The 12,044-nt window shown below is 40.4% G+C and overlaps 1 protein-coding gene across 1 annotated transcript in view; it reads left to right on the forward strand.

Moving 5' to 3' along the window:
* RHOJ (ras homolog family member J) overlaps positions 1-12,044 on the forward strand; it is a 95,926-nt gene that overhangs the window by 80,020 nt on the left and 3,862 nt on the right. The window contains exons 3-4 of the mRNA XM_052646467.1: positions 2,820-2,984; positions 5,206-5,301. Coding sequence (XP_052502427.1) covers positions 2,820-2,984; positions 5,206-5,301 — 261 coding nt within the window. The remainder of the gene's footprint in view (positions 1-2,819; positions 2,985-5,205; positions 5,302-12,044) is intronic.

Genomic DNA, 12,044 nt, shown 5'->3' on the forward strand with positions numbered 1-12,044 from the left:
CCTCTTATGTGGAATTCAGATGTTGATGTACCATCTTTTCAGGGCTAGTGAGAGGATTCAACTAGATCATGCATGAAAGCTTGAAACAGTGCCTGGTCCTTAGTAATAAGCCCTTGATATGTCTTCAGATGGTAGTCAAGGTGATGTAACCAGTTGTTCTCAACTCCATGCCAACCTCAGGCCAGTGAAATTAGAATACCCAGATACCCAAATCCACTCTCAAGAGATTCTGATTTCACTGATCCCAGGGTAGGGAAGGAGGAGGCAGGTAGTTGGCTAGCAGGGCATCGGCAGGTTTTTAAATCTCCTCAGGTGATTCTTATGAAAACTATAATAAATGATCCATAGAAAAGCCATGTATTCATTTGCAGGTCACAGCAGACCCCATGTCATCCAGTCAGTCAATAGCACTTATGGAATATTTGCTATGGACGGAGTATAAGTGGGGCACGAGAAAAAAACAACCCAGCCCCTACTCCATTTATGACGATGCAGATGAGAGGATGAAGTGACAGGGAGCAGGTGGTGTCATGAACAGCCATAGATTACGGCTGGGAAGGAGAGTTCTTAGCTTGTGGACTTCACAGCTACTGTGAGAGAGAAGGGAGAGGGGAGAGAGACCCTGGGAGAGGGGAGAGAGACCCTGGGAGAGGTCTGGGGTTTAGGGCTAGTTGTGTACAGAGGAGGAGGTATTGATGAAGGATGTTGTCCCCTCCCACCACTACCAGGCTCCGCATGCAGACATACACACACAGACATGGGCACAGCTTGACTGAGATGCCATCGTAGGCCTGGCCCAATCAGTTTTTAAGCAACATATTCAACTCCCCATTAATTGCTTTAATAGAAATGTGGTAAATGAGCCATAATAACTGACTTTTTGTGTGCTTCTAGTTCACTTTTTTAGGATTTTAGGATTATTCAGCATCCTAGCCAGCCTGCATTGCATTTTGCTTAGGCTGTGATAGAATTAGAAGCAGTAATAGTGTGCTGAGCCCCTGTGTGCTGGGCACTAAATGACAGATAAATGGATGCTGACCAACCAGAGATGTCTATGCCTGACATTCCAAAGGGTTTCCTCCCAGGCACATGTGTACATGGCCATGTGCACCCCCTTTTAATAAAGATATTATTAGAGTCAATAGATAGTGAGGTCGATATTTTTAAATATCCGTACATATTAAGTTTAAAATAGCAAGTATCAGGTCTTCCCTGGTAATCCAGTGGTTAAGAATCTATCCTGCAATGCAGGGGATGTGGGTTCAATACCTGGTCGGGGAATTAAGATCCCACATGCTGTGGAGAAAGTAACTGGGCCACAACTAGAGAGTCCACACACTGCAATGAAAGTTTTCACATGATGCAATAAAGATCCTGTATGCCTCCCTAAGACCTGATACAGCCAAATAAATAAACAAAAAAATTTTTTTAAAAAGCAAGAATCATACAATTTAAGCTATATAATCAATTAATTTTTAAATAAACATGTATATGTTATATATGTAAATAAATGTTAAAAGTTTGGAAGGATACTGTTACATAATGGCTCCATCTGGGAAGAGAGGAAAAACTATTACAGATAAAGTGCTGGATAGAAACAAACTTTTACTTCTATTTCTATGTCCTTACATAATGTTTGAATATTTACAATCAGCATGTATGTTTTATAATTTTTTTAATGTTAGAAAAAGTGGTAAGGACAGACCCTAATAAATGAATTGATACATTGTCCATTTCTGTATATATATGTGTAAGTGTGAACATACAGATTTGGTTGCACCTATGTATATATAATGTGTGCTTGTATGTAGTATGTATATGAAGTATACTGTAGTGTGTATGAACACATGTCATATTGTGGTATGTGAGAACATGTATTATTAATATGGGTATATTACTATATACAAATAAAATGTACACACAGACATAAAGTTACTGTGCACTTGTTAACAAATTCTATGAAAATAGATAAAACCTAATAAAATAGCAGATTTTCCTTGGAACCTCCTAAAATATTTTACATACAATAAAAGGTACTTGCTGACTTTTCCCAAAGTTGAGATGATCCAACGTTTTTCTTTGTCTCTATCATCTCCCACTAAAATAGCATATACATAAACATCTTATGCAACCACAAGCTCTTCAACCAAAGCATATTCTGGTCTGAAATGTCTTTGGGGAAAAATCATTAATCTGGTATCTTATTTATTAGGTCACAACATGGCTTTTAGGTAGATTTAGAAACAAATCCCAAATTCTTAGCTCTAACCCCTCACACAATATATTTCTTCAAATATTGTGGTGTGTGCTTTGGCAACAACTCATTGCTTTGCATTTTAGTTAGCTTATTCTAAATTGAATTTCAATGCAATTTTTTTTTAATTACATAAGGAGAGAATTTCTGTGCCTTGGCCAATGGCCTACTAATTTAAATCCATATTCAAGCCAACACAATTCCCATAGACATAAGAATCGCAATAATTCTTCTAGAGTTATAGTCATTACAAGGATGAACTTTATAGTATATAAATTACCCCACTAAAGCTATTTTAAAATGTTTTTAAGGGTTTTGTTTCGTTTTGTTTTTTTAGTTCATCTTAAAAGAGGGCAATTCATAATTGCTCTGTACACAACAAAGCGTTTTCCTGGCCAATGGCTCCTTTCCTTCAGGAACCCACCAGATTCCAGGGTCGGGGAAGGAACGGCATCAGAGGGCGCTGCGGTGGAACCTAAAGTCTGCGTCACTCCTGGAACCACACGGGCCACGCCTCACCCTGTTGTATCACTACAAACACACAGACTCTTTGCTCTTCCCACAGGAGGATTACAACCAGCTGAGGCCGCTCTCCTACCCCAACACTGATGTGTTTTTGATCTGCTTCTCTGTCGTAAACCCTGCCTCTTATCACAACGTCCAGGAGGAGTGGGTCCCGGAGCTGAAGGGCTGCATGCCTCACGTGCCTTACGTCCTCATAGGGACCCAGGTTAGAAAGCGGTGTGTCTGGGTAGGGCGGCAGTGGGGGGCTTACCAAAATGGAAAGAACGTGTAGGCATCTCCTGAACATCCTGTTCTACCAAACCCTGTTGAATAGAGGGTCTCAGGAACACCAGTCCTATGAGCAGCCTTTATCATGAACCACGTGGTCACTGAGCCCAGGGTTGAAAAGACAATAGAGCTATTGCAGTTGTAACAGGAAGTTTCCGTGGGGCCTTTCAAAATCCTTCTCTCCTCTTTTTGTCTTTAAAAAACAGTCATGTTTTAAACAGACACCCCTCTCCAGTTCTGAGTCAGAGGAATGAGGTGTAGATGTCAATTACACTTCTTACCTAATTTTTTTAATATCTAAAATACATGATTGTTTGAAAATCACAAAATAGGTGTGAATGTCAATATGACCGCAGCAATCAGAATAGGCTCATTATGACAGAAACTCCTCAGTAACAGTCCTTGAAAAGGAAGACAAGAAAGTCACTGTTCCCTATTCCCTTGAAGGCCCCCGGTCTTTCAGATCTTAGAAATGATATTAAAACAGATATATATCAGACAAAGCTGCAATTGTAAAAGACTTTAAAGTGTTTTGAAAGCTAATAAAGTTCCATAGTTTGAATTTCCAACAGTAAGCCAGTTCCCAAACACATTTGAGATTGTTCTAGCTTTTTATAGTTTTAAATAGATTGTTCTTTGCTATGTTAAAACCCAAATTACTATCCCAAAGACATAGAAATGTAATGATACTGAGGAGCTCTATTGTTGTCCGTTTCATATGCAGCTGCTTTCTATTTCTCATTTTACATTCTGCTTGACCAAGAAAAATTTTTAAGTGAGTAAGAGAAAGGAAAATATTTCTAAGAGAATATGTGGACAGAGAACTAACAGATCCATAAATATAATTAACACTTCTGCTCTGAAAGATAATTATTTGTTTGTTTAAATAAAATCTTTTGCCTTAACTCTAGATGATAATGTTTGACAATTTGGTAAGGAAATACATGATGGGACATGCCAACATCTTTGTATGATCCAAATCCTTTTTATAACCCTTGGACACTAAGTTAAAAAATTAAGGCAAAAAAAATAAAACCCACCCACAAAGTAGTAAAGCTGAGAAATGGGCTTTCAAAGGGGACCCTAATGTCATTTTTTCTTTAAAACACAAGCTTTGATGTGCTCATATTGACATGCATGCATGTATGCATGGGTTCACACACACACACTGAGAGATTAAAGCAACTTAAATATTTAAATTTTCAACCCTCATCCACGCATAGACGCTATTTTTGAAGTAGTTCTATGTTTGAAAAGATTAATGTTTATTCCTTGAGCAAGCCCCTTGGAAATTCGCCTTTAGAACTTGCCTTCAGAGCCTACAGCACATTCTTTAGAATATCCTCACAAGTGACAAATCTTCATCCCTTTGAGTATGAAGATTCGGTTTGGAAAAGTCTATGTATATTATATGCATATAATCAGGGCCGGGAAATAAACTATTAGAGAATTGGTAATATAACTAGAGACCAAATGAGGCGTCACTGCAAAGTAATAAGACTGATTATTTTGTATATAAGTAGGGTCTAGAAATAAACAGGAAATGTCAAAAAACATTTGAAACAGCCACAGAATCATTTGAATAAGTCTTCAGCTCCCAAGGTAATAGTGAAATTTCCCTGGTAGCTCAGTTGGTAAAGAATCCTCCTGCAATACAGGAGACCCCAGTTCGATCCCTGGGTCAGGAAGATCCGCTGGAGAAGGGATAGGCTACCCACTCCAGTATTCTTGGGCTTCCCTTGTGGCTCAGCTGGTAAAGAATCCACTTGCAATGTGGGAGACCTGGGTTCCATCTCTGGGTTGCGAAGATCCACTAGAGAAGGAAAGGCTACCCACTCCAGTATTCTGGCCTAGAGAATTCCATGGACTAATAGTCCATGGGGTTGCAAAGAGTTGGACAGGACTGAATGACTTTCACTTTCACTTTCCCAGGATAATAGTTTTGAAGGCGAAACTATAAGGAAAGCCTGGGGTATACATATACAAAGAACTCACTTAAATTCTAGACATAATATGGCCATGTGTATGTGCTTCCTTAAAGAAAACTCAGCAATTTCACAGTTGTCAAGTAGGAAAACATCTCTATTATGTCACAGTTTGAAATATCTGGTAAGGCCTGAAAAAATGAATAAATGTATCGCACGTGTGTTTTTTGCCAGATTGATCTCCGAGATGACCCCAAAACTTTGGCCCGTTTGCTGTATATGAAGGAGAAACCTCTCACTTACGAGCATGGTGTGAAGCTTGCAAAAGCGGTACCGATTTTGAATTTCATTTTCAATGGTTTCTGAGAGACGAGTTTGCTGTATGCTTTAGGATGGAAGAGCTACGTAGGCTTTTGCTCTAATATGCAATGTGTTCAAAATCATCTCTCTGCTTTATACACTTCCCTCTGTTCAAGTCAGGCTGGAAGGGACCATTTGGTTAGCATTCTTGTCAGCCAGCACTGTCTGGTTTTCATTAAGAAAGAAACTTGATGAATTTAAACAGTTGAAGCACGTATCATTTGATTTAGCAACCTCTAGAATATCCATTTGCCGTATTGAGTATTAATAAAGGGAATCATTAGATAGATATTTGTAAACCTCACTGCTTATTATCCATGTAACTCATTTAAATGACTCCATAAAAGGCATTTTGTGATTTTCCTGAGAGAAACTTAGATTTGCATCTGGCAGGGTTATATTTGTTTAGTCTTTCTCACCCTATAATGAGTAGCCACTTAGAGGAGCTGGATTATGTCACCAACAGCATCTTAGAAGAGTAACATGGACCAAAAGGTAACTAGCCGAAGAATCCAAGGGGCTATTCACTGATAATAGCTACTTGCTCACAGCTGGAACAGTTTCCATGATCCATTCCATGGTCCTTTCTTCATTCTTAAGAGCTAAAGAATGATTTTGTTGGGAAAACATTTAGACCAAATCTGTCTCCCATTTACTGCCAAGATGTGCTCAAAAGCAGACACTAACATGAGAGGATGAGGTACCAGATGCAAAAGGAGGTTTATAAATCATATTTCCAGTCACAAACCCATCAAGCCAAGCCAAAGGTCTCAGAAAGTTCTCTTTTACTTTATTTAACTCACTCTGCAAATGCATGCCCTGGGGCAGAGTTAGGGGTCCCCTGCTTTTAAATAGGTCAAGAGTCACATTAATTACCATTTTTTTGTGAATAAAAATGCATGCATTTCTCTTATTAAACCTTTCTTATAGGCAACAAAATTAAGTGATGCATTAGTATAGAAATGAACTAAATAAAATTCTGTTTCTATGGATGTAATACATGAGAACATCTCACAAATATTTGAGAAACTGAATGCTTCTAGGGGGCTTCCCAGGTGGCCCTAGTGGTAAAGAACATGCCTGCCAACTTAGAAGACGCAGGTTCAATCCCGGGGTTGGGAACATAGTCTGGAGAAGGAAATGGCAACACACTCCAGTATTCTTGCCCTGAAAATCCCATGGACGAGGAGCCTGGTGGGCTACAGTCCAGGGGGTCACAAAGAGTCGGACATGACTGAAGCAACTTAGCACTGTACTTCTCGGGATGGTAATGTTAGAACCAGCAGTGGGAGCCACCCATCCTGTTCTCACTAAGCACTTTACAAGCTCCATCTCATTTCAGCCTCTTGCTCCCCTCTTAGGTAGAGAGCAGTGGTCTTCTCTCATAGTTGAGGACCCAGGTCTTAGGGAGATGAACAGGTTTGATTCACACAGCTGATAATAGGGATGTGTGTGTGTATGTGTGTGCGTGTGTTCAATCACTCAGTTATGTCTGACTCTGTGCAACCCTTTGGACTGTAACCTGCCAGGCTCCTCTGTCCGTGGAATTTTCCGGGCAAGAATACTGGAGTGGGCTGCCATTTCCTACTCCAGGGGATCTTCCTGATCTCCCCACCCCCATGCACCTGACCTTTTGTAAACCATCTCCTCAAACCGTTTCTTTTCCTACCTATAAAATGGGCAACATGTCAGACTTCCCTGGTGGTCCAACAGTTAAGACTCTGCACTTCCACACAGAGGACACAGGTTCAATTTCTCGTTTGGGAACTAAGATTTCACATGTCATGTGACACAGCCAAAATTTTTTTAAGAAATGGTCACATTTTCACAGGTTCTTCTTCCTTTTCCTCAAACATCCCACTTCCATTCTCTCCCTAAAGTACTTAAACATACAGTTCCACAAATGATTGTCTGTGATTCCCAGCTAGATAGCTTTCACAGCAAGGAGGCTCCAGAGGCTCAGCACCAGCTTCGTGCAGAAACTTGTTTTCTGTGTCTCTTGCTTCTGGAGTCTCCCACTGCCATCCTGTCAACGTCCTAGGCTGACTTCTCATTTGGGAAGTTGTTTTTTCCCTCTGAGAAGAAGTCGTTCCAAAGCCTCCCGTCTCATTTCATACTTATTTTAGGAACAATGGCTGAGTTCACCACTTCATTGCCTTTTGCCAGTTTCTCCTAGCAACTGCTCTCAGATACAGCGAAAATCATGTTTAGCTTACAAAATCCAATTTAGAAGAAAACCAAGCAAGAGTTTAACTTGTTTCATCACAATTCATGTAATTATAGAGATGCTTTAGGTTTCTCTGCAACCTGACTTTCCTGTCAAGTAGTTTATAATAACAGCTAACATTTATGGAGTGTTTGCAGTGCACTGGGCTTCATGCCAAGCACTTTTCACACCTTGTCTTAATTAATCCTCACAGCAACCCCCCAAGGTGTACATATTATTACCTCCACTCTCCTAGTGGAAACTGAGGCTCAGAGAAGCTAAGATCGCCTCCCTAGAAAGTGGCAGGGCCAGGATATGAAACTGTGTTTAACCACCATGCTCTTCTACATCCCCCCTCTAATCTGAAAAGAAACCCTTAGGTTTGGGGTTTCTTTGTTTATAGACTGAAGCCCCGTATCTTTTTGAAAGACTTTTTTTGATGTAGACCATTTTTAAAGTCTTTATTGAGTATGTTACAATAGCGTTTCTGTTTAATGTTTTGGTTTTTTGGCCATGAGATATGTTGGATGTTAGCTCCCCAGTCAGGGATCGAACCTGCACCCCCTGCACTGGAAGGTGAAGTCTCAACCACTGGACCACCAGGGAAGTCCCTGAAGGCCCCTATTTTAATGTGTATACTCTTCCCATAACTTAGATGCTTTGCAAGTTCAGATTTTTTATATACTTTTGTTCAGTACTTTTCAATTTCCAAAATGTTTTTCGTCTGAGAGGACATTTTATTGATGAGACATTTCCATGTCATACATATTTCCTATTATTTACACTCTAGAGTCAACTACATTTATATAAATGTTTTGTATCAATTTATAATGAATAGTCATTGTTATCCCTTGCTTTACCCTTCCTCTTCTTTTCATTATTGATTTTAATTTTCAGCCTACTCCTCCCACACTTTTGTCATTTTGTGTATGTCTGTACTGCAACTGGACTTATTTGGCGATAATTAATACCTAATCTGTGCCACTTTAGCTCTAAGATGGTGATGCTTTGTGCATTCTCTTTCCCAGTTCCACTGAATACAATCTAAACATGGTTTTCTAAGCTCAGTCTTCCTAAGGTATTTCTGAATAAAACACTGGACCATTTTCCTTTTTTCAATCTTTGGCCTCGCCTGTCATCTTCTTCACCCTGTGCATTTTTTATTGCTATTCTCACTCTTTATCTTAGCACCCATCTCTTGGGTTTCTAACTTGCACCAGTGGGGTTTAAAGCAGCAAAACTGCAGCAAAAACCCTGTCATCAATGTTCATGGAGTCCTTAATACCCTCCCGCTGACTGTGAGGGTCACCACTACCCTCCTTGTTTTGTGTGCCGGCCATTTCCACTTTGTCCTGTGGTCATGGGAAATCAGTCACTTCACTGCTGGAATCTGGGCTACAGAGATCAGAGGGAGACAGCCCTGCCCTCAGGAGACCCACAGCCCAGAAGACGAGAGAGACAGGCAAGCTAAAGCACACCAACTGAACAAATAGTATAGACACGTGCCCAAAGGACTGGGGCAGCAGACAGGAGACAGTGATGGACACGTCTGGGGAGAAGGACTCAGAGGCAGTTTCTTGGAGCAGCCAACAACTGAGCCAGGATAATAGGTTTGTCAGGTGGACAAAATTAGGGGCCTGGGGAGATCAAATTCCAAACAGGGAGACCGATACATGCAAGTAATGACCCAAATTTCACCCACAAATGTTTTGATCAACCAACATGGGTATTTTTGATGTGATTTAGAGGCCAGCATTGAGCAATTTGGAAACTTCATGTAAATATACACATTTCTGACTTCTTAAAAAAAATCAGTACATCTGGCAGCACAATCCAGCATTTCCTCATCAATTGCAACTTTTAAACAGTTTTTAAAATAAGGTATTGGGTTGGCCTGAAAGTTCATTCAGGTTTTCGCATAAGATGGTACAGAAACACCTGAACCAATATATACTGTTCAGTAAGCCACAGTCCCCACCACCTCATAATAACCTACACGCAAGCAGTGCACTCACATTATCCACCCTTGAGTTGGCAGTTTCTACCAATTTTTGAAAAAAAAACACGTTTCCTCTTTCAGCAGTTTAGTCATCATGCTAATTTATTGAGAGGGAATCTCTCTCATGCGTCCTTTGATTCTCTTTCTGTCATGTGGCTCTCAAGTTGAACTTTCTCTCTGCATAACTTTCCTAAATTTTAAATAAGAAAGAAGGAGCTTCTCCACTACCTGCCATTTCTTTAGATACCAGCTTACTCTGTTTATTGTACTAACATCTCTTCTCCCTATTTACATACAGTACCAACCTTCCTTTTCCTTCCCTTCTCTCATCATCACTCAGCCATAACAAAATCTCCACGTTTGTTTTGCTCTTTCATCACATTTCTTTACATTTGCTGGAGAGACCTCAACAGAATGATTAAGACTCAGGCTCAGAGACAGACACAGTCATACCTCTGCCGTTTTCTTAGTTGCACGGCTTTAGGGAGGTTACCTTACCTCTCCGGACATCAGTTTTGTGAGCTGCAAAGGGGACTGATGTGAGACTTACCTCTCAACTAAGTGAGCCAGTGTACCTACCACAAGGTCTAGCTCGCCTAGCTAGCACTGTGGTGGACGCTGTGTCCTCTCAGATATGTCTGCAGCTGGGCAGACCTTCCATTCTATTCCTTCCGGTTACCTAGAACATGTCCCACCTCCACAAGGACCACCTGGAAGAAACACTAGCTTCTCTTTCACTTGAGTGGTCACTGTGAGTTCCTTTGCCTGTTTTTTTCTTCTTGTCAGACTCTTTTATGTTCTGTATACCTCTGATACATTTCCCAGCTTCTGAAACAATGTTACAGCTATTATAAAGTTATCAGGAAAATGTTCTCTCAGTTTACATTCCTCACTCTCTATTTTGTTCCTGAAAACACATCATTTGGGTAAAGCATGTCCCAGATTGCTAACATGTGTATCTAAACAAAGATCTGTGAATCCTGAGCGCTTGCAGATGGATTCTAAATATTTGACAGTGTAGGTCCCTTTGCTCCAAGAGGCAGATGAAGTTGCTGCTGTAAAAGAGGCTATATTTCCTTGGGATTGTTTTGCATTTTGCATCTTGGAGGGCACACTTTTTTTTTTTTTTTTCCAGCAGTCCCTATAACATGGCTGTGTTTTAGGGAATAAGTCTTACTTGCCTCAGGAAGAATTCTTTCCTCTGATCATTAGAGCACCTGATCCTTGGTTAGCAATACTGACCTCACAACAGGGTTCTGGTTCTCACGCATATTTCCCAAATCACACCCAAAATCTGTTTGCTATTTTTCTGGTAACCATCAGTAAAAAATAATGCTATGTTAACCCAGTTACACAATAACGCCTTGATCTACTGTGTGATTATCTTCAGAAATGTCTGAATTGGGAACAAGTTTGGGCTCCTCTTGCACCGTCAAAAGGCAAACTCTAATAAGTTGTCAGCAGCACTGTGGTGGGGGTGGGTAGAGACAAGAGAAGGAGAAAATGTGCCCTCTCCCATCCTGCAGGACCAGATGGTCCAGAATTCCACGCGTGAACCCAGCTCAGTCCAGCTGTCCTGTGATTTCCAGAGACAGTCGAGGCTTGTGATCTTAGCGGGGAGGTATTCTAAATACAACAGCCCCGTGGTGTGTTCTGGGTGTTTTTTTCAGGATGACTGACAAGAACCATTCAGTAGACACATTCATTAAAAATTAGTGTGCTTTTCACATGTGTTAATATTGAGTCCTGAATACAATCCCAAACTGTAAGAGATGACATTTCAGGACATTATTAGGAAAAATTTTTCTGATCCTTATCCTTATAATCCTTATCCCTCACTTCCCTTGTGGCTCAGCTAGTAAAGAATCCGCCTGCAATGTGAAAGACCTGGGTTCACTCCCTGGGTTGGGAAGATCCCCTGGAGAAGAAAAAGGCTACCCACTCCAGTATTCTGGCCTGGAGATTTCCGTGGACTGTATAGTCCATGGGGTCGCAAAGAGTCGGACACAACTGAGTGACTTTCGCTTCACTATCCCTCTTTTATATTCAATTGTTTTTGATTATATATAAAAAAGCTATTTTCTAATCCAGACCATTGTCAAAGTGAAACCATAAAATAAATTTTCAATATGTAACATCCTTCCTTTGGGAATTCTTTTGGCTCATATAGTAACCAATACCCATATAGGAAAAATGTGCATATCTGGACCCCACCAGAACAATTTTACCTCATGCTTAGTTTTCTTATCTGTGGACTTTCAAACAAGTGGGCAGCGTCATTTCATTGTCAACTTGACCAGAGTTGAGTGATGAGGGTCAGAATTTCTATCATGAAACCAGGGAAAGAACACTCATCAAGTGACCCAGATTCTACGTCTAGCTCGTTCACTTTCTAGTTGGATGTCCTTCAGCAATACAAATTGGCTGGTTGCTGCCCAAGACACCCCACATTAGTGTCTTGCTTGGCCAATAGAGTGTTTTTTAATTGGTAAATATTAATTAAAATCA

This window comes from Budorcas taxicolor, chromosome 10 (assembly GCF_023091745.1).
Source record: "Budorcas taxicolor isolate Tak-1 chromosome 10, Takin1.1, whole genome shotgun sequence".
Classification (NCBI taxonomy): Eukaryota; Metazoa; Chordata; class Mammalia; order Artiodactyla; family Bovidae; genus Budorcas; species Budorcas taxicolor.